The sequence below is a fragment of the Anopheles marshallii genome, chromosome 2 (genome assembly GCF_943734725.1).
Source record: "Anopheles marshallii chromosome 2, idAnoMarsDA_429_01, whole genome shotgun sequence".
In the NCBI taxonomy this organism is placed as follows: Eukaryota; Metazoa; Arthropoda; class Insecta; order Diptera; family Culicidae; genus Anopheles; species Anopheles marshallii.
Window position 1 is genome coordinate 1799745 of NC_071326.1, and position 24071 is coordinate 1823815.

A 24071-nucleotide genomic window follows, 5' to 3' on the forward strand; every position below is an offset into this window, starting at 1 on the left:
GCAGACAGGCAGGGCAATGGAACACTTCATATATCATTCGGAAGGACAGTTCTATTTGTTGCAGCTGGCACTGTTGAACTGCATTGCCAATTCACACCACACCAGGCTAGGGGATGCGCATTGCCCGAACTGCAATCCTCCTTCCCCGAGCTGCACACAGCTTAATCTTCCACTTCCTGATGCACCCGTACTTCCGGCGTGGGTGTTTGAGGAGGATTTTTTTTCTTCTGCAAGTGATTCATTTCTACTACTGAGCCACAAAGATGTGACCAAAGATGAAATGGCTTCCAACCCCAGCCACCCACTGTAGTGGGAAGATACGGAGTATTCTTTTGGCAAAACAATGCTAACGCAACCCGCAACGCGGATGAATTTCCCGACCGTTTCCGATGCCACTTATTTTTACCATTCAATGTTGCCGGCTTTTTTTTGTTTGCTTCTGTTTCTGTTTCTGCACACAATGCACTTACAGGAGATTGACTTTTTGTTCTCGTTTGTCGTTATCAGACCCGAACGGGTCGTTGAGACAAAGAAACTAAGATGTGTGTATTGCCACACATACACAGTCCGACGGACCGTTTCGCGTTCTAGACAGCGGAAACAATACCTAGAGCTTGTTTTAAGTGGCACAAAGTCGCGACTGTTTCGGTCAGCTCATTTCCTCAGTCTTGGAAAGCGGTTACAGCTGCACTGTACCGCCGGTTGGAGCGAATACCTATCGTGCGAGTTGTTTGTTCACCTGCAGAAAATGCATCTGTACAGTGATTTCTTCGAATCCCCATTTTGTTTGGGACAATTTTCCAATAAAAGTCAACTCAAAGCAAAAAAGTCATTTATTAAAGTTTTAGCAGCTTGTAGAAATGTAGCAGTTGCACTAAAATTGGATTTAAGTTATGATTTTTTGTTTTTCAAATCTAAAAGCCATCCAATCTAGCTTTTAAAGTACCTGCTTACTTGTGGAGTAAGGCCCGAACTTTGCACATCTTTCGAACGGAGATCCGGGGGACCAGCAGCTAAGAATGAAGCTTGAGGGCAGATTTACCAGCAAAGATAATTAGGAGAAATATTTGGACAAAATAGGCATTGTGTTGGGAGCGTATCTTTCGAAATCATTCCACTTACCTAAACGTGTTTGGTGAACCGTACGCTTATGTTGCCCAAAGTTGAAAACTGCAACGCAATTGTTGCAATGCACAAACAATCCTCCCTTTGCACCCATTATTCTAAATATCTTCCGGGCATTTCGAGCAAAAACTTCCGCCTTCCCCCGAATCTGATGCAATATTGTATTACAAATGCAAGAATTGTGCTCTGCAGCTTGCCTTCCTTTCTTCCGTGTGCGCGTTGTTTTTCATCTCCCATTTGTGCCATTTTGGCAGTAGAGAAAAGCATTTTTACTTCAACAAAGCAATACTAAAATGGCATAATTCACCGGTCGCTTTGTAGTTTGGCGTTGCTGAGTTTTGATTCCTTCTTTTTTCTGAAAGTTGAAAGCGCGCACAAAAATGCAAATCCTTCACGACAACGAATGCGGGGCCGAATCTCCCGGTGGAGAATAATTCCATCGCTTCTATCGCCGGTGAAGAAGAGATATAAAAGCGCACAAATACACACACAAATCAGACCGAAAGCAACATTTGCAAACTCCCGGGAAAATGCGAGGGCTACAGGAAACGCAGTTGGTTTGAAAAACCTCAACAAGCACCCAGCCAAAGCACGCAGACGCACTCCTCCGGTGCACACCAACTGCCATCGTGTGTACGGTTTGCGATCAAATCGTATCATTCGCCATGGCACGGCCATTCCTCCCTTTCGGCAGCTGCTGGAGCAGAAGAGGGCAAAAATCGAGTTAAAAATGTATTTAAAAAAGGGGAACCAGCGACCACGCGTGCGACAGCTTTCTTCGTGCCCAAGACGCGAGATTGTCGCGTGCGTTTGTCTCGCTTGCTCTTTACAGACAAGAGCTTCGGGGCTATTGCTGGATTTTGCCCAATTTTCCGCCGCTATCCCGCTGGCTTTAATTTCCGGTCGTATTCGGGTGAAATCGACGGTGACTAACGAGTACCGGAACTCGGGAAGACGGCACACCGCGGAAAGCCACGGAAGCCGCGGCGATATCGGTCGAATTGCAATGATGATGATGCCGATGGTGTGGTGGTTGGTGTGCGGAGCGGCACTGTGCAGGTCGACTAGCCTTGGACCTGGTGGAGCTGGTTGGCGAAAGTTTACTTCATCGCCGGAAAACCACCATCGTTTTAAGGGAACTCGAGCGCCATTTCTTGAATATTAAATAGCGGAGAAGTAAACGAAAACAAAAAAAAACAAACGTACAACCCCGTAAAACACGAAAGCCACGCCACTCCTCCACCCATTCCAGCATCAGCAGCTCCGCATGCATAGCTTTCAGGGGGGCAGTCTAGCAGAATTTGCGATTTGCTGAGCGGGTAAAATGGGAAGAAATCAGCCAACGAATGCAAATGTGCAAATGCGAATGGTAAAACCGCAACCCGCATCCAAACGTCGCTCTTGGGCGCTCTTCTTCCGTCAAAAACCGTGCTGAATGCATTCCGAAATGTTGCCATTGTTGAGTCTGTAGCGGCAAACCTCCCTCAAAAAAGCATGTTGCGCCCGGTGTGTCCCGAATATTCAAGCCAACGGGTTTTGGTGTGTTTCCGTGCAGGCCCGTGCTTGGCTTGGCAAGTGTTCATCCCAGAAATTTGTTTAACGCACTTCGGGCTACCACTATCTTTTCATACCGGGAAGCTAAAGAAAACAGAAACACCGTGGCACGCGGAGAGCCCGGTCATGTTTAGAAGCGGCCATTTATTTCTCCCTCTTTTTTCTGCCCAATACCGACCAACCGGGGACAGTAAAAATAACAACGAAAAAGCAGTTTGCTTACCAATACTTTAGTCCGGGTTATTTTTTACTCACTGACAGATTCTCTATCGCTTCCCGCATATCCAGGGTACGGACTGAAGTTGTACCTTTTACCGTTGGTTTGGACGGAAGTTTAACGTTTTAGTGCAGAGCAATTTCACGTACTAAAATTGGCGAGTAAACTAGCAGCCCGCTTTTTTTTCTCTCTCACTCTCTCTCTCTCTCCTTCATCTACTAAGGTAACCTTGTCTCCAGGTAATTGTAACTTTTTGAAAAGAGCCAATTGGCAATGGCGAACAAAAGGGGGTCCAAAATAAAGCCCGCGATTTCTCCCATTCGGCGCGGGGTAGCGATTCGCGATGATTGCCGTGATTGTGCGGCGAATTTGGTCCAAAGCCCATCGTTAAAATCGTTCACCCATCATCTCTCTCTCTCTCTCACACACACTCTCCCGCTCTCTCTTTTTCGTGCTTGTGTAAAAGCTTCGCCTGTGATGTTGTGCCACCGCGCCATTTCGAAGCATAACTTTTTGATGTAACTTTTACGCGCGACGAATTGGCGGGTGTCGTACCAGTGGCCGATGCGAACGAGTTGTGCGCGCCGTTTGCATACGTAATATTTTTGCACCGAATCGTACCTGTGGAAAACTCCACATCGGAGTGTAAGAGAAACTTTTATAATCGAAGAGTTTTTTAAACGGAAAAAGAGCGTTTGTATGCGTGCGATTTTTTTGTTTTGTTCTTCCCTCTTGTTATTTGTGATTTATCCATCCATCAAAAGCAATGCAAGCGTGGCAAGCACTTTGGTGAAATAAGAGAGAAAAAAAACAGCTGGATTGGAACAACCCGTACCGAACTCGGCGCCATCGTGTATACAAGCATGCTAAAAGGGACCAATTTATGACGCTGTTTACAAAACTATGGTGTAAATCTCTCTTATAATTTATGAGTTCTTTGTGAAGGCGGTTTAAGCGGAACCCTCCGTTAAATCGACATCAAATAACATTTTGTTTATTTTTCGCTTCGGTACGACCAGAAAATATTTGCAGCGTATATTTTCTTTACACGATTTCAATTTGCAACCCCATTCCTTTCGGTCGGGTTTCACTTTATTCTACTTGCAGTTTGGCGTTACTTTCTCTTAGTAAGGAATGCAACCTCGGAATCATTCCCAACGGATCGTTTTTCCCTTCCGTTTGCTATTACACCGAGCGGAAGTAAATCTGTATCAACTGTGCATCTTCTGCCAGGAGCCACGTTGCAAATGCTGCTCTTACTGCTGCTGCTGCTGCCGCTGGAAATCTTCTCGATGAAAAGAATGTAATGTTTCCCACGTTGCCTGTTCGTTCCCGTGCATTTACTCGCTCACGAAGAACAACACTGCTATGACCCGAAGGAGTTGAGCTTGCTAACTTCAGGTTGTGCTTTTCCTTTCAACTTGCACAGTGGATGCAGATCATGGTAAAACTGAGGTTTTATCAGTAGTAATTTTACATTAGACTACAGCTCATATATTAAGCTATCCAAAAGGTGGAATCACCGAACCTTGTCATGAAAAATGAAGTTAAAACAATCCTTCAAGACGCAATTTGGCAAATCATTGAATAATAGAGCTTTTTGAACAATTTTGTTGGCAATATCTTGTAAAATAATAGAATTGTTTGAAAGATGTCCTTTACAAGTTCAAAACAACCGTTAAAAGACGGATGTTGCCTGCAGCATTTACAGAGAACAGCAACATTGTATCTGTCCAATCTACAACAAAGCGTTTCTTTTGGTCCTCAAAACATGTATGCTCGAGAATGTTTCCGTTTCCAGTGGCAGCGTTTCGTGTGGGATGCTACGATGCGCTCAATTCATTCGACCTTTATAGCAGATTTATCTGCGATTCTGTAGGCAACTATCAACTATCAAAGCATGCAGATCTAACCAAATACTGTAGAATGTTATGATGCTGTATTTCTTTTTGTATTTCTATATTTTAGTGAATGGAAAATGTTATATTAGAACTAAACACATGCTTAAAAATCATATGAAAACTCAACAGAGGGATTCAGTTGGAATGGCGTACTCCCAGATCTCATTTCTAGAAAAAAGCAATTCCTAAGATTTAAAATGATAAAAAAAAACTGTGGAAACTTTCTTAAAGTCCGATAAAACTATGCAGATTTCATGACATCTTAATTTCCGGGCATTTGTTGTAGCCTGCATCCACTGTGCAATCGGTCGGCCAAAACATAAATTACCAGGCGTCTCCATGGAGAGTTTTTCTTTCGTTTTTGCACTAACGTTGTCGCCAACAGAAAGAGAGAGAGCACGCTCAGAGAGAAAAAACGCAACTGCTACTCAACTGTTTGCCATTCCGCCCCGTACATACCTAATTGGCGAGCTTATTTTACGCCACAACAAACCCGGAAATAATGTCGCAAATATGGCCGCAGGACTTGTAATCTCATTATGGATATTTGCTATTTACTGCTAGCATAGTTAGCTCGCCCCCTTCGACATTGATGGCCCGAGACAGCCGCGCCGTTATGATGTTCGTGCTTGATTTTCGTCAAACTTACGGCACGCTGAATAATTTGTTTGCCCAAGTTTGCTTTTCTAGGCCCAGAGCGGCGAAACAAATACGCGCAACCAACGGCAACTAAATGGCTGATATTGGCACATTTTTGGGGCCCTCAACGGTCACCGGTATTTTCACGAAACGAACCGATCAGCCGTAACGAAACGTTTCGAAGATGATGATGATGATGCCGCTGGTGGACGGTAACATTCCCGCCCATCTCTCCGCCGTGCCTGAGGTCAATTCTCGAAAATAATGCGGCGAAAGTTTTTCATGCGTAGAATTGCTTTTGGCGGTTTCTTTTCACACTTCTTTGGTTTTGCTTCCATTTACAGTAGTTTGGCGTAAAGCATTGGCGCGTTAGTACGGAGGGTAAGAAATCATTTCGCATTATTGATGGTTTCAGAATGAGACAACCAATTTTGTGGGTGGGTTACGTACCGTTACCGATGGGGATGATGGCGTGTTTTCCCCATATTCAACGTCCGGCAACTGTCCAGTTTTCCATTTTAAAATTTTAGTCCACAGTCCACTGACCGTAGCGTTGCCGTTCAGTATCCATTTTTGAACAGAGGATTGTCCCGAATTGCCCCTCACGCTGTAACTGGGTCCCTGGTTGTCCATAAACCCGCAAAATCCGAGGGAAATGATAATGGTTGTAATCGGACAACGGTAGGCTTTTGGATCCGTGTGTATAAATATCGGTTGTTGCACAAAAGCCGCCAAATTGTGCTCAAATTTTTGACGCAATTTCCCACCCCGCGCAATAATTCATGGTGTCGTTCCTGCACATCAACTTGGGCGAAAATGTTCTCCCGCAAAACAATGATCTTCTACACTTACAGTAATGATTTTTACCGAATTCGTACCTCAGACACATCTGCCCGAGCTATACCGAGATCTGGAGAAGTGCCGGGCGCTTTGAAAGAAATCTAACTTCTAAGAAGCACCTTCTCTCATGGTGGTAGGCGGTAAGATTGGGTCTCATTTCGATTTTAATTAAAATTCCTCAAATAACATACGGGGCCTCCTCCAGTGTTGGCATATTGTGGCGAGGTTTGGCGCGCGGGAAAAGGCGGAAGAACCTCTGGAAACGAATCGTGTACGAAGCCGCCGGGAAAAACCAATTCATCTATCACTTTGTCAGTTTGGTTTGAATTTCATCCCGGTCGCTTAACGCCAATCGTCAGCTGATATTACAGCATTACACGAAAGGGACGCTACTTCTCCGAACGATGAGACGAGACCTTCGTGTGCCTTTTGCGAGTATTTATGTTCCGAAATGTTTACAAATGGGTTTGGAATAGTTTACATAACTTCAAGCAAGATATCTTTGCGTTCTGTTGAATCCTAACCGTTTGTGGAGATGTTGGTACATTAACTTAACCTTCATGACAAGTGTCTATTGATCGTTTCAAGTGGAGTTAACTCAATTGGCTGTGTAGACATTGTCTCTGTCTGTTGAATTGCTGTATCTTTTCTCTAAATGTAAGATCTACCAGAAAGTGTTCCATCCCTTAAACACACAAAATGCCAATAAAATTTTAATCAAATAGAGTGTACAAAATAGAACTCTCGTTTCTATCCAGACAAAGTTATCGCTTTCACTCCCCGGAATTAATAAGACAATGATTAATGTAACAACAACCATCACCATCACCTGACTTACGCAACCCGCAAAGAGGGAGAAAAAGTTGGATTAAAATTAAAAAATATTTCACTCCACTAATTGAACCTAATTATGATCTATATAGACGTTGGTGGGCAGCAACACAGTTCGCTTTCTACGTTGCTCTATCTACCCGGGTACCTCATTTTAGTTATTAACATTTTATCCAACCGCCACTATTACTTTGCCGGAAGCGTTGAGGAGGGCCATGCTACTGTCTTGGGAGTCACCTCGTCCATCCTCCGGCTTTTATTGCACTCTGACCTGTGGCGCTAATGGTTTCCATTACTGTCGTTATTTATGCCGCTTTTTAATATGTTTCCTTCGGATTCGCCGCATGCCACAATGGAGATAATGCAACCCGAAAGGAGAAACGTCCGCAGAAAACACAAAACGCCGTGGTTCTGCTCTTCGAACTGTTTCGGAGGAGCGATGTTAACACTTAAGAATTCGCTTTCACCCAACGCAAGCTTCCATAATTTTCCCCCCCAATCTTCTGCTACCACCAAACGACCACATCACATCCACCTCACCCTTCACGCTGTCCGGCGTGGCCAAATGCATTACACATTCTTTCCAAACCTGTCGCCCTACGTGTTTGTGTTGCTTACCACTCATTGTACGTACGCTGCTGTACTGTTCTAGTTGGTTGGGGAAGAATAGGATTCCAGACCGACTTGACTAACTTCCGGTGTTGGTTTGCTCCCGATTTCCTTCCTTGCGATATTTCGCGTCCATAATCCCGGTCCTTTCGTAGTTATTACATGCGCATCAACTGACAGGCTCCTGAAGCGATGGGGCGTTGTTCCGTCCGGGACTCGGTGCCCCTCATGCTGGTGTGTGTGTATGTGTGTGTATGTCTGTAATTGTTCTAACCAACCGACCGTCCATCAGGACCTCGTAACCAACGATAAACGGTTTTTATTCCATCGACCTTTCGACCGCAAATGCGATCCCACCGCCACCGCGCCGATCTCATTGTAGTACGCCAAAACATTGTGCACCCAGGGCAGTTTTTAATCAAGACATTTCTAACATTTTCCTTTCTCTTGACCGTTTCTTTCCGATTTTTTTCTCGCTTTGTGTTTCAAAACTTTCACCTGCTCTCTCATAAATGGATATTTATAACAGCGACGATGCGAAACGGTACCGACGGTACGCTCTTCCATCCGGATGTGGTCGAGGATTCCGGCAAGGTCGGTTTAATCGCCATCTGCATCCTCTTGGCGGTGATCTGCGTCGTAGCATTGGTAAGTGAATGTAGTTGCCTATCAGTTCTGGACCTGTTATACCAACAGCTATCGCTGTGTCTGTGTTCGATTCTTTTAGTTTTCTTTTTCTGCGCAACTTTTCATTACCTATCGTTAATAGGAAATTTTCAATTCCATTGTAATGAGTTCCATTTTCTATTATTGACTCTCCTTTAGGTTTTCATTTATGTTTTTCTTCTTCACAAAGCAAACTTTACGTACAATCAAGTTAGTGTTTCTTTCTCTTTTAATTAAATTATTTTCAATCTGTGCTTTTTTACATTCTTTGAGTGAAGAACCACTCTGCTTATCGGAACCAGTTGTTAGTTGTACCATCTGATAAGCTTCCCACCTAACAGTTTCTTTTCCAATCATCTTTCTTTTTCGGCAGATTACGTTCTGCTTGTACCGCTACCACATGCATGGACGCGCGCAAACCATGAACTTCGACAATCCGGTTTATCGGAAAACAACCGAGGACCAGTTCAGCCTGGAGAAGAATATGCAGAGCCGCATATATCCGAGCACCGTTGGCGAAGAGGTAAGAGCGCTAGCCCGGGACTATACCGTCTGCATAAGATAAGGCGACCAGAGAGCCAGTGGGGGAGAGAGCGAATGAGAAAACAAAACCCAAAAGCAGAGTCCCTGCAAATCACCTGCTATTTAATAAAATGAATATCCTCGTGTAAAGAAGCATAAACCAAGAAATCCAGGGTCACAAGGCTCATACATTAGGTTCGCACGCTAGCTCCCTGTTCTTCGTGTCCCGAGAACGGTCATCGAGACGTAACATTTGTAAAAGCAAAACACTTCGAGGGAATGGATACGGAGCGGGGGTTGTACGTCCGGGATATATCGTGCGAGAAGATGAAACCATGGGAAGATGGATGGAAAAATGAAGCCAAAGAAGAAGGATTACAAATCGAGCAAATTAGTGGTAGGATAATGGAATAGGATAGATTGAAATCGTTTCATTCGACATTTACACAGACGCATCCAAGCGCCATCGAGCCATTTGTATTGTGGGGACGGTCTGGAGCGATACATCCAATCCAGCTACATAAGTAGCCAGTCGAATGTCGCTCACTGAACGCAGGTAGATGCAGTGCATACGGGCTGGAATCTTACTGAACGCTTTGTAAAAGTGTCAACTGAGGAAGCGACAGAATTGGTGAACAATATTTGTGAAATTGTTCTCGCATGTTCCCACTTGGAGTAGAAAAATATGTAAGTTCCAGAATTTGGCCAGGATCTTAGATCAATCCCTTCGCATTCCAGTTCCAATTTGGTCACGTGGACACGAAACCCCTGCAAGATGGATCGATTTATGTAAAAAGTCGTTCTCATCGATGCATCGATAGTACTTCCATTAACTTCATCTTTGCCATGCTATCGAAGTGTAAATGAAAGTTGCGCTATCATCATCTTTTATTCGTGCCTGACACCTCGAGATGATGCTTGGTAACGTTTCAAAGCGTTTCATTTGTGTAAAGTATCATTCGCCAATGAGATGGCGACTGTTGTTGTTCAATCTTGCAATCTACCAACCAACAGCACAAAAAATCACCCATAAATCATAATGTTATCCGTGTCCATCATTTTCTATTGACCGAAGTAAAAGCACTGAGGGGAATAGAAAGAAGCTGTAAAGCTTTCACACCGACAGAAGTGTTTGCTAAAGAACGGTTAAAATGCGGGAAGCGAAAAAAGGTCTAATTAAATACGAAATCCTTCGTCCTGTCCCGGCACACCTTTGTCTCGCAAGGCTCGTTGCGGGGCTTTGGGTCGCTTATAAGCGCCATTGCTTTTTTCTTTTTCACCCAGCCCGGTGCTCATACGGCTCATAAACTCGTTTGGAAAAAAAGCACAGCCACACACACTTTAAATTTTTCATTTCACTCGCAAGATGTCGTCGTCGGATGGACGAAAGCGCCGACAAAAAAGGGGGCACACTAGGACACTAGCATATGGGTGAATATGAGCAGATATTAACCTGATTAAATCCTTGTGTGTGTGTGTGCGGGTAGTACACGACGAACGCCCCCTGACGCCATCGTTGTGATGGCGGCCCCTAGCATGGCGACGCACATAAGGACAACTAAAACACTAACTAAAAGTTTTTCTGTTTGCCAAAGCTTTCCCCGCATTCATTTGCCATGGTTTTTATCAACCGTACCGTACCGTAGAGTAAACATTAAGGGCAGTCAGGGTTTCCACCGATCCAGACCCCACCCATACTCGCATTCGATTTAGACTCGGGGGTTTTGTGTGAAAAGCGACACCAAAAGGAACCACTCCACACATACACACACGCACAGCCGCATCCACACCTAGGCTGGTGTGTGAGTGTTTGGGGTCAGTGTCGCACAAAAGTGCCCACCCCCACTGTATCCACTTCCTGGGCACTGGGAGGAGGGATCAAACAACAACAACAATAACAAAGTTAAAAAAAGACGCTTCGTACATATGGTAACAACGTTTCGGGCTATGGACGCAAACTTTTATATCCCTCGTACTGAATCTGATCCTGCGTCCATGTGTGTGGGTGTGTGTGTGTTAGTGCATGTGTCCCGACAAGTGCGACGGAGTGTGTTCCGTATCCTAGAAGCTGCCCTCACCCCACCGGGCTCCCAGACTCGCACGGACATGAATTATTCACAGCTGCAGGAGCGGCACAGATGGATAATAAAATAAGCTAACCGACGAGATATAAGTTTTAAGCAAACAGTCACTCTCCGACATTCGGAGGAACTTTTCCAGGGTGCTTTCATTTATTTTGGGGTTTTTTTTTCCTGGTGTTCTTTTTTGAGCGTTTTGTCCCTGCGTTGGTGAACATAATTAGAACTATGCTTCGCACTTCGGTCAATTAGGTGGGAAACTTTGCATTTTGGAAACAGTTCGCCACTATCCTCCAATCACCTGCCTAGCTCTTCATACTCTCTCGCTAAAGCATCATAACGTACGCTATTGTTTTTATATCACCCCCCACAAAAGGATGCAGTTAAATGAGCAACAAAATAAGTGGAAAAGCCCTACAACCTCAAAAAAGCCTCGCCAGGTGTTGGAAACTGATTTGTGATTTGCGACCGGGCACCGGGTTGGCGCTTTTGTTTTGTCTAGTTAGTTTATCCTTGCCGCAACGGCTCGACTCCTCCATTCCGGTTTTGTACCGATTAAGATCTTTTGTTTTTTTTTCTTATTGCCCGCCTTTGCGCTGGTGCTTCACCAGCGTTGGCAACAGCACCAGAGCATACTCAATGTGTCAGCAAAACCTGTCCAATTCACTCCCCGTGCAGCAATGTGCATTGCATAAATGTGGACAGTTTTCGCGATTCACGTGACTTTCTATTTATATCCAGACGGCAAACAGAAGGCACTGTGGGACCCTGACTGGGCTGGATGAAAAAAAAAACCAAAAACTCCAAACGATGATGGAGTAAAATTAGAAGCACGAGCAAGAAAAGCTTGACGGAAAAATGCATTTTCGTTTCCACGTGCCTCGGGGGCAAGCGAGGGCGAAGAAACGTCGCATGTAGTCGGACGTCTAAAGTGGCTTCTAATGCGCCTTGGCCCCGGCTTGAGCAGCAGCTGTGAGTGAGCTAAGCTGATGTGCTGACAAAAGACGCACCCATCGCGATGTGTGTCTGTGTGGGAATGTGTTTTTCGGTACGTTTCTGTACGTTTTTATTTCCTTTCGCACAAAGCATTGCGGGACAAAAGGGAGGGGGAGGGGGGGGAGTGCTGTTGGCTGGCGCTGGTACTAAGAAAGGATTAAAGTACCCAGCACCAACGCCACACCATCATCCATTTTCTAGTGCTTTGGTTCGTTAGATTCTCCTTCCAGCAATGGAGTGGAGTGAACGCAAACAAACAAAAAAATCAGGGCTGTCCGATCAGAATCTGCACTCACTGTGTGTCCAACAAGTCGGACGATGCGAAAACACACACACTATTTTGGTTAAAAGTTATGTTTGGATGGAAAAGTGCTGCATCGAGGGATTGGCTGACAGATTAGGGAACCAAAAAGTGAAACAAACAGTGTTTTAAAGCACAGAAAGTACACGTTAAAAACGGAAAAATAAGCCATGTGGGAAAGATTTAGATCGGGACAAGGAGAGATCCATTTAATGTGCGTGAATTCTACACTTTACTATGTCCCGGTTTATCCTTTGCAGGTCAAGTACGGACCGATTGGTTCCGATGCAAGTTGTTGCCATCTATTAGGAAGCTTTGTAAAGCCTCTCTCTTAGAAGTTTAGGTCCTTATTTGTCTCTGGTGATCTATTCTACAAATCCCCACAGTGTAAATTACCCAAGTTGAGGCTTCGCGGATGTGTGAGGTCTGGTTGTCCCGATAAAATGGCATTTATAACCGGAGCAATCCCCCGTAGACTGACTGTTTGACTACGTGGTAAAATAAGTATAGCCAGCCAGAAATGGCAGGCATGGCCTAGAAGGTCATTACGCCAAGAAAAAGGAGCTACTTGAGGATTAACGAATTTCCTACAATGTTTTATTTTATTGCCGTTGGATCTCCTCAACTTTCTTTTTTATGGGCATGAGGCAAGAAGTCGTATAGTGATGTATAGCTTCGATAAATATGTGAGAAATTCCGCAGAAACATGAACATTCTGGGACTCAACAAACATTGAAAACTGCTCTGAATCTTTAAAGATTAAATAATAGGAGATTCTCGAACACTTTGTGAACGGAGTGCAGTGTGAGTAAAAGTTGTTCAATAACGAACAGCCTATCTAAGCGTATTTTTAGCACCGACTGATACAAATAGATAACGAAGTGTCTCGCATGAAATATAAAACATTGTCGAGGGAGCAAAGATTCTCAATCTCGACAATCCTTATCGTCAAACCAGTAGCACATTCCCAAGCAGATGGACACAACAATGGAGCATTTTCCTGTCGTAACATTAATGTAGCTGTTTACGTTATGTGGGATTTTTATTCAACAAACTGCAATCTGATTTCTTCCTTTCTCCACTTCTTTCTTCCACTCTTTCTCTCTCTCGCTACGCATAATGTATGTAATCATGGTTCGCTACCAATGCGATTGCGCCTTCCATCCTTCCCCGAAATGATTTGCTAAAAATGAAAAATTCGATTCGACCCGTGGTTCGAAACCTTTCCCCAACAAAAAAACCCGTATTCGATTAACTTGATCTTCTCCCGTCCCGGTGGGGTTTGGAAAAAAACAAACAAATAATCAAACGAAAACGAAAAACAAAACCGCCCAGATAAATACATTTCACTACCGCACATGAAGCGTTTGCCAAAGTAGCTTAGATGAAAATTGAACTACTTAGTAAGGTGGGAGGGAGGTGTTTTTGTTTTGCCAATGTGTATGTATGGGTGTGTGTATGAGAAAGTAACACATGGAAAGCGAAATTTAAAAGAATAAATCATAAATTAAACAAAAACCACGCACACACACACACACACACATATATGGTCCATTGCAAAGCGCGTAAAAGAGAGAGAGTGAAGGAAAAGCATAACAAGCGGTCCCAAAGCTGGCCCCAAATATGTCCTGCTAGTCCGGGTCTAGAGGCTAGCGGTAGCGGTGCTCAGCGCGTGGACAAAACCCCCACGCGGACCACGTGGTTTCGATCATTCACCCCCCAAAAAGCACTTGTACTAAAAACCGCCACTACATCATCAGCCTCCCAGAACTACATCATCACCACCAAGAAGCAAACCGATCCTTTCCACGTCGGAGTGGGCTCGTCGATGTCCACCGTCGCTTTTCACGCCTGTAGCACATTAGTTCTTCACACGAAAAAGCCACGAAACGTTGATGGCGCTCACCAAGAGTCATAAAACTGCACCGCATCAGCAAGAAGGCACTCTGTGCAAAGCGATCCCAGGCCCAGTACATACCGAGATCGAGATCAACTTTAAAAACACACTCACACACATGTCACACACAAGAACCGTACAGACAAGAACCGAAACGCAGATGAATGTCTGCGGATGGTTGGGACCCGCACCGCGGGAAGGTAAGAACGGACAGTCGAACGGAAACTGTCTGTTGCTGTTGTCTGTTAATGCTGTAATGCAGTAGAGTGTTCTCTTATTTGCGTGCATCTCAAAAACATGCATGTTTACAATCATCGGGTGTAGTACGATTAGAGTTGTGCATAGACATACTCCTTTTGTTTTGCATGGTTCGGTTTTTGCGTATGTATTTGTCGTCTTATTATTGAAGTTTGTTCTTCTAGTTTTGTTTGTTTTTCTCTATTAGAACGGTTCCATTTCCCTGGTGAAGTAAAAACCTCCATTACAAACAAGTTAGAAGTTTGTGTGTCGTTAGGTCGTCCACCACTGCCAACCAGAAGTGCACAAAAGCACATCTCCCTCTGGACTGGAGTCAGGCAGAGAAGGTACACAAGGAATTTTCTAAAGAACCGGAACCATATGGAATCCGTTTTTATTCCCGTGCAAAGTGTTTCACAATGAATCGTTTCGTTCTCATTAGCTGCTCATGGCTCCTGTCGAAATGTTTGGAAGTTTCGCAATGTGTCCCAACAAGCTTTTGTTTATGCAAAACGGCTCTTTCGAGAAGTGTCATTCATATCCAGCTTCAGCCGGAAATTGTTTGAATATTGAATCAACTCTTCTAATATCCACAATACTTTAAAGGTTTTGAAGTATTTTGAGGCTCTAAAGAACAATTCTTTGGGGTTCTCTGAAGATTGGAAAAGAACGGAAAAGATTCACGAGTCTTGAGATGTTATTGAATCTTTATGTTAAAGATTTAGCGTCATTTTTTTATTGAAAAATCTGGACAACATCCTTGAATGTAATTCAGATTCACACAGCACTAGTGTTATTGCGATGTCGTTTTGATTTGTTGTCTCTCGTATTTGTAATATTCTCTTTTTCCTTTCTTGTTCAGCTTAACGTTCTTTAACTTAGTAAACTGCTCCATGGACGCGTTAGTAATCGCCCGCATCTTTTTTCCCTCTTCCACAGGCACAGGAACCGCTCACCCGACCGGCCACCAACGATTTTGTGTGAAGCATAACCAAAAAACCAAACTTCTCCGGTCGGCATTCGTTGAGACACACACATACACAAAACCAGCCGCCATCGCAGTGCTTTCAAGGGCTCCATTTTCACCCGAAATGGATCACAAACACGAACGAATAGTCCGCCATTGCTACTCAAACATTACAATGCTCAAACCGCGACACAACCTAAACCATCGTTCGTACGCCGTTCAAAATGGCCCGGACAACGAGTGGATCGCTCTTGGGCCCGATCTTCATCCCGTGGATCGCCTCATTGATCGTCGCCGCTGTGCAAAAAACTATATTATTTAACACTACAGTTACTACTCGACGCGTTGAAACGTCTCGAAACTGTTGGGGCAAAATTCTTAACGTTTAAATAGCATTAAAGCAAAGGTAACCGAACCGAAACAGATAAAAACCACAACCATGCCAACAAACCAATAGGATAGATCATGGGAAGAAACCACACATCCCGCCGGAAATACTCATCACGTAGCGAATAAGCGAGAGCGTTCTTTTTACTTTACACGACAACCACGTCCCTCTGCAGATTCAAATGGCCATTTTCGATCATTGCCCCGGTGCAAATCTACTAGCTTTCGATAATCACACCATTTGGGTGAGAACATCCAAATGGCGTAAATGAGAGGCCACTGGCACAACAATAACGAATCCATACCACCTAACCTTCAACCCAACCGAAGTCCTAAACTGTTTTCCTTTCTTTTCTTCTTTTCACCCAACCTGGTGTGAGTGTGTGTGTGTGCGTGTGTTCGTGGGTATGTGTGCATGGTATTGTTTGTATTTGTTTTGTTTTTGGCTATATACAACAACATACGTGCTAAAGCGTATGTTGCTAGTTTATTGTTCGCGTCAAATTTAAATAGAAGTTTTTTTTTTGTGTTTTTTTGTTGATGCAATTTATACGATTGCAGAAGATGCCAACTGGAAAAGCGACAGTTAGGCGTAGAAGCACATGGCTTTTTTGTCCAAAATTCGTTTAGCGTTAAGTAGTGGAAACTTTATATGGGATCTTAGCAGTTAAATTGTAGGCAAGGCATAGATATTCGTAAAACGTTTTTTTCAGACTGGAAAGGGTTTAGTTAGGGCAGAGATTAAAACAGTTTGTGACGATTGTTTAATGTTGTTTCGTTGTTCTCGCAACTAAAAAAGCCGCCCAAGAACAAAGGGGGAGGACAAAGCGAACAAGTGCAGCATATGTGTGTCCATCAATTAGAATAGTTACGTGCGTGAATTGCGGGTGATTTCTGAAGGCGACAGATCGTACGTGGGCAAGCGCAGAAAACAGAGAGAATAATGGAAAGACATAATTGTAAATACACAGTCCTGTTACGTTATATATTGTTTAGCTCCATTTTTATGTGTTTCTTTTTCTTCTCCTGTTTATATTTTTGTAGATGACACACATTTTTTTTGTTTGGGCGATCTTCCCTTCCTTGTATTTCCCACATCTTCCCACAATGTAGCACAATTTTCAGCGTAGTTAGAGCAAATTTGCTTCCAAATGGAAAAAAGGCAACAACACAACGCCGAGCTGTGGATGTGGTTCCAGTTTTTACGGTGTTAACACAGTGTGTACCGGAACATCGTTTGTTCCCCACAGCGCGACTGTTAGCGCTTTGTTGCGGTAGAAAATGTGAGAAAAGCGCGTAGCCATGAATTAACACAACAGTTTGTGCTCAGAGTTTGTACTACTTGTTCCCGCGTTATCCTTGCGATCCATTTATAGCAAAACGTGCATGACGTGTTTAGTAGCATTGGTACCAATATTTTCTTCCTCGCATCGGTCGATTCTAGACAACAGTTGGAGTTAGCGTAGAATGTAAAGAAAATCAATTAGAATGCGTGAAGTGTGAGGGTGATAAGATTATGCGTTCGTTTTGCTCAGCTAATTCCCATTCTTACCCAACCCAACGCCGTGGCCAAACGCGCGGTCGTCTCGGGGTGGCATAGACATTTGCTCAATCTAAAACGTAGTAGCGAAACTTTGCATGTCCCGGCCCGTGCAATGGCAGTGGTCGGATGTGACAGCATAGAAGCATAAATTACCAAATCCAATGTCCGTTTTGTCTGTTGGTAGGTTGACCGATCACCGAGTCAACAGGTGTGCAGATAACAGGTCCGCAGAAGAAACAAAGCACTCCGCCAAACAATGGATCTACTAGTAAGGCCAAATACTTTTTACACTTACACCTTTGAAAGAGTCCGTTTTGAAGGACGGTGCGGAGGCTCATATACATACGGAAGGGGAACAGAAAGTGATTTACTCATTCCTAGCGCAGGCAACGGTGTAGCCAAACCAAATCCATCCAGCAACAAAAAAAAGAACCCTATTTAGTGGCCGCAAACAAACACTGCGTTCACAACACACTACTCTTGTCTCCACTATCGTCGGCTTTTATGTGATTTTACGGTCCATTCGGTGATAAGTTCAAACGGGTGGCGGGTGGCGACAGAAGTGCGAAAAGAGATATAGAAAATGAAAGATTTTCCCTTGCCTGGAACAATGAATAAATGCAACTTATTTAGGCACAATAGTTTTAGATCCGTTTTTTTCTAGACACTTCAACTTCTGCCCAGACACTGTGTACTGTGACTAAACTTTACAACCCGTCGACGAAACAAAAACAAGCAGCCGAAACTAATGCGCAAAGGGAACAAGCATACGGACACTATATTTTACTGGCAAAACGGTCAACCGTTACTGTTCAATAGATAGTTGACTACTATTGCTGCTGCTGGCGGTGAGCGCATAAATGAGGCAAGCAGCTTCTTTTTCACACTCATTCCCAACTCAAATCCAACCCAGAGAGCAAATTGAAAGAAAAAAAGCATACCGATTCAATATTACTAAATTTTCACCCATTCACAGATTTAATATAAAAACGTAAGATATGAATATGTACCGAGAAGTTTAAACAAACGCTCAACACAGTAACAAACCAACATACATTAAGAAGTTGCGAACCTGTGTGCCAGCAGAACCGTTCGCAAAGAAAGCTGTAAATATAAACGATTTTGCAAACAACTTGATGGTGGTGGCTATCACACAGAGCAACAAAGACACAAAAACAGAAACAGTTCAACAGTGAACCATTAACAATGTCCAACCCGTTCAAAGCGTATGTCAAGATACACATACGTAAGACACAGTCCACAAATATGCAACTGTTTGAATGTTTCCTTGGTAAATGTTGATGATTTACTCATTTTCCTCACATCTGTGTGGAGCCATTATCGGTTCGATGTATAGATGAAACATGAAACAAGAGAGCTCGCACAGTGTCATAAAGCGTTTGTCACAATGGAGACGCCTGGTGGAAATCAATGTTTCTGTGTTTCGATGGGAATACATACAGCCACACAAACAAAGTTCGTTCGAAATGGAATCAGTTATGTTTTGTATTCAATCATCAAGCAAAGCAAAAGCAGAAAGTGTAATAGACCGTAGCTGCTTAAAGCAGCAACAACACGGCATAAAAATTAGCATATGGTCAACAAGAACAATGTAGGTGTTAAGCAAATGGAAGGAAACAAAGTTAATTATGGGTTTTGTACATACAGATATACAGATTAATATACATATATAGCAAAACAAACAAAACGGGAGGAAGAAAGAATACAAAAGATTTAATCTTAGTTAATATATACATCCTAACGCTTAAGGGACCGTGAGGGCTGAGGGCTAGGCATACAAGGGCAAAAGGAAATCTCTCCAGCTTCCTGGGAAGGGAGCGCGAACTGGGGCGTGAGCAAATATGGGAAAGAAAAACTACGAAGCTAGAACACAATTGTCACGATAATGTTGGCATGTGCTATCAAAACGATGGTAAAACAGATTGAGAAATTATGTACTATAATAAATAAATAATAATAAAAAACCAACCAACAAACAAACACCCACATTAGTTTGAATTCTTTTCAAAAGTACTATCACAATGTGGACGTTACAATGGATTTATCTTATCCATGCGTTAAAGTGGGTTGTGTGGAAATATCTCATCAGTTATGGTTGATTATGTTGGAGATAGGCAATTCCTACCCCTCAACAGATCCTAGTTGAACAGACAGCTATGACACTTCTGTTCCAGGGAGGCAAACATTGCCCAACCTTATGAACTATATTGTTATAATTATTCCGCCAATAGACGTACAAGAAAACGCATGTGTTGTTCTCTTCATTGTGCTTATGTATTCAGTCCGAACTAAATCCAACACTTTATGTGTAAAAACTGCGTAACCTCCAACAGGTTATGGGCCCAGACAGGATATAATTATCCTGGGAAAGTTCGATTGTACAGTGAAGAAAGGCTAGTTTTGCTAAAGGAACGTGCGCGTCGGTTTTGTGTGTTGTACGGTATAGTGTGCGAAATAAAATGGCGGAACCAGGAAAACTCTCGTTTGCAAAATTGAACAATTCGAACTACAGTACTTGGAAGTTTCGAATGGAGATGCTTCTGATTCGAGAAGAAATATGGTATGTGATCGCTGATCCGAAACCGGAATCACCACCGGAGAAATGGGTCAAGGATGACCGCAAGGCGCGTGCCACGATGGGGCTTTGCATAGAGGATAATCAAGTCAATCTGGTAAAAGACATACCTTCGGCAAAAGAGTTTTGGGAAAAATTACGTGCGTTTCACGAGAAGACGACAGCAACGTCGCGAGTGTCGGTCCTAGGCAAAATATGTGACATGAAGCTGATCGAGGGTGGCGACATGGAAAACCATTTAATGGAACTCGAGAGTTTATTCGATAAACTCACAATAGCGGGTCTGGTGCTTCAGCCAGAGCTACGAGTTGCAATGATTCACCGGAGCTTGCCGGAGTCATATGGTGGGCTGGTGACTGCATTGGAGAGTCGTCCGGATTCCGAGTTAACGGTGGAAGTCGTTAAGTCGAAGCTGCTCGACGAAAGCGAGCGACGAAAAAATCGGTCAGGCAACACTAGCGAACCAAAAGCCATGAAAGGTTACGTGAAACAAAGCCACAAAACAGTGTGCTATAAGTGCGGTAAGCCGGGTCATTTGAAACGAAACTGCCGTTTCAAGGAACTGAAACAAAATGGTTCCCGCGCTCAGTGTAACAGTATGTGTTTCTTGTCTGGTTCATATCAGACAAATGGGTGGCTGATCGATAGTGGTGCCAGTTGTCACATGACCAGTGATAGGAAATTCTTCGAAAAGTTCTTTCAACAAAAGGGACCTAGCGTCGCTTTGGCCGACGGGAACATTATCGAAGCAAGTGGTATTGGTTATGGAACGGTGCGTTGTGTTGGTGCAAATGGTGGCGTCATGAACATTACGTTGAAAGACGTTTTATATGTTCCGTCGTTGGCAACAGGTCTCATTTCAGTAGACAAAATGGTTGCCAATGGGTATACAGTGGTCTTCAAATCTAATGGGTGTGAAATCAGTGATAAGAATAATAAGCCAATGCTCAGATGTGAGCGTACAGATTGCTTGTATGCGCTGAGATTAGTTGAAGTATCCAAAATGGCGGAGAAAAAGGCGCACAACACAAATTGCAAGCACATGTGGCATCGTCGATTTGGTCATCGTGACTCGTCCGTCATCTCGAAGATATCGAATGAAGAATTGGCTACCGGAATGAAAATCGCGGACTGCGGTATTCAGGAATCCTGTGAAATTTGCATCCAGGGCAAATCAGCGAGAAATCCATTTCCAAAGAAATCGGAAATAAAATCGACAAAAGTGTTGGATTTAGTTCACACAGATCTCTGTGGTCCGATGCGGACAACAACACCAGGAGGGAAGCGGTATGTCATGACTATGATAGATGATTTTTCCCGTTTTACTGTCGTTTATTTGCTAGAGAAGAAGTCTGACGCTGCAGAGAAAATCAAAGAGTATGTTCGATTTGTGGAGAATCTTTTTGCTCGAAAACCGAGAATAATACGATCCGATGGTGGAGGCGAGTACGTTAACGACAATTTACGTACTTTCTACGCAAAGCAAGGGTTAAAGGCACAATACACAACAGCTCATTCACCGCAACAGAATGGTGTGGCAGAGAGGAAGAATCGATCTCTAGAGGAAATGGCAACAACTATGCTCCTTGGCGCAGGGCTTGACAAGCGATACTGGGGTGAAGCGATTATGACAGCAGCATACTTACAGAACAGATTGCCTACGCGCTCTATAAGTATGACCCCGTATGAGAAGTGGTTTGGAAGGAAGCCGGATTTGGGACATCTAAAGGTGTATGGTTGCCCAGCATACGTGCACATTCCAAGTGTCAACAGAGGAAAATTTGACAGTAAGGCAAGAAAGTTGATTTTTATTGGATATTCTGATGAGCACAAAGGTTATCGTTTCGTAGACACAGAAACGAATAGGATCACAATTAGCCGGGACGCAAAATTCCTGGAGGGTGATGGTGCTATGATCAATAAGAAATCAATCAAAAGAGAAGTTAAGAAAACGCCTGTAAAATCAGTAAAAGTAGATAGCCGAGATGATTCTGTTTTGGATAGTATTGTGGAATACTATATTACGTCGCATCCAAGAAACGAAACCATAGAGGAAGAAGCTGCGGATGCGAGCGCAGATAGTCTATATTTCGATACGACTGACGTTAATGAAGCCGAGGATCAATTGGTTTCATTGGAAACGGATAACACCGATCAACTAGGAGACGGTGATGTGACCTCGTTAAGGCGTTCCAGTCGTGTAAATCGAGGTATACTGCCGAGTAAATTGACTGACTTCGTAGTAAGTGTTGCAGCGCACACGGCAGAGGAGCCAACATGCTATAAGGAAGCGATTTCGAGTGAAAATCGTAATTCGTGGAAGCAGGCGATGGACAGCGAGATCCAATCGCACAAGCAGAATAAAACATGGGAATTAGTTCAACTTCCCGAAGGAAAACGAGCATTTGGCAGTAAATGGGTCTACAAGCAGAAACGCAACGAATCGGACGAGATCGTGCGATACAAAGCACGGATTGTAGCCCAAGGGTACAACCAACGATATGGAGAGGACTACGATGAAGTTTACGCTCCGGTCACGAAGCATACTACTCTTCGCACATTGCTGGTGCTAGCTGGTAAGAAAAACATTTATTTGCAGCATCTGGATGTCCGCACTGCTTATCTCTACGGAGAGCTAGATGAAGAGATCTTCATGCGTCAGCCCCATGGATACGAGGTTCCTGGAAAGGAGGAGTTCGTGTGTCGGCTGAGAAAAAGTATATACGGACTGAAACAATCAGCTCGATGCTGGAACGAGAAGCTCTCTGGTGTACTAGGAAACTTGGGGTTCGTTGCTAGTTCTGCAGATCCATGTTTGTTCACGCGGAACAGAAACGGTGAAAAGGTATATCTTATCGTATACGTTGATGATATTCTTGTAGGTTGTGAAAACAAGAAAACTATATCAGGAGTGTATGAGGACTTGAAAGAACATTTTGAAATTGTTTGTCTTGGTGATGTAAAGTTTTTTCTAGGCGTAGAGATTCAAAAGGAATGTGGCATTTACAGTATCGGGTTAACAAATTACATTAACAAGCTAGTGAACAGGACGGGACTTAGCGATGCGAAAACTGTAAAAACACCAATGGACCAAGGTTTTTTGAAAAATGTAATTGATAGCGAGTTACTAGAAGATAGTACTAAGTACCGATCTGTGGTTGGAGCACTATTGTACGTAGCGGTTTGTGCACGGCCTGATCTTATGACAACAGCTACGATACTGGGAAGGAAGTTCAGTGCCCCAACGGAAAGTGATTGGGTGGCAGCCAAGCGTGCCGTTAGGTATCTTAAGGGTACCAGAGATTGGAAGTTAAAGCTAGGTAGTGAGCCCGACAGAATCGACTGCAGTGATTTGGTCGCATTTTCTGATGCAGACTGGGCAGGAGATTCTTCAACGCGAAAATCTACTACTGGTTTCGTGGTATATTTCTCAGGAGGAGCAGTATCCTGGGCAAGTCGTCAACAGAGCAACGTTACGCTATCCACGATGGAAGCAGAGTACGTTGCATTAGCAGAGACTTGCCAGGAGGTGTTGTGGTTACGCCGTCTTCTTGGAGACCTTGGAGAGGTTCAACGTAACGCAACAATAGTGAATGGGGACAATCAAGCTTGTCTTTTGTTTGCTCGGTCAGAGAAATCTAGCAAACGCTCCAAGCATATAGAAACGAAACATCATTTCGTACGGGATCTGTGTCAACGGGGAGATGTTGAACTAAAGTATTGTCCAACTGATGAAATGAACGCAGATATATTAACAAAGCCATTAGGTACGGTAAAACACCACAAGTTCGCGACTAATTTGGGGTTAAAAGAAACATAGTTGAGGACTAATAATTGAGGAGGAGTGTTGGAGATAGGCAATTCCTACCCCTCAACAGATCCTAGTTGAACAGACAGCTATGACACTTCTGTTCCAGGGAGGCAAACATTGCCCAACCTTATGAACTATATTGTTATAATTATTCCGCCAATAGACGTACAAGAAAACGCATGTGTTGTTCTCTTCATTGTGCTTATGTATTCAGTCCGAACTAAATCCAACACTTTATGTGTAAAAACTGCGTAACCTCCAACAGATTATGGAGATTTCTGTACAATGCAAGATCGTGACATGTTTTAAACTAGTTATTTTATAATTTTGAGGATTATTTTGATAGCAAATTAC

The 24071-nt window shown here is 43.5% G+C and overlaps 1 protein-coding gene across 1 annotated transcript in view; it reads left to right on the forward strand.

Annotated features, from left to right (window-relative positions):
* Nucleotides 1-15397, forward strand: part of LOC128715597 (low-density lipoprotein receptor-like) — a 144495-nt gene extending 129098 nt beyond the window's left edge. Inside the window, exons 15-17 of the mRNA XM_053810509.1 lie at nt 8246-8364; nt 8756-8905; nt 15353-15397. Coding sequence (XP_053666484.1) covers nt 8246-8364; nt 8756-8905; nt 15353-15397 — 314 coding nt within the window. The remainder of the gene's footprint in view (nt 1-8245; nt 8365-8755; nt 8906-15352) is intronic.
* Nucleotides 15398-24071: the final 8674 nt, after the last annotated feature.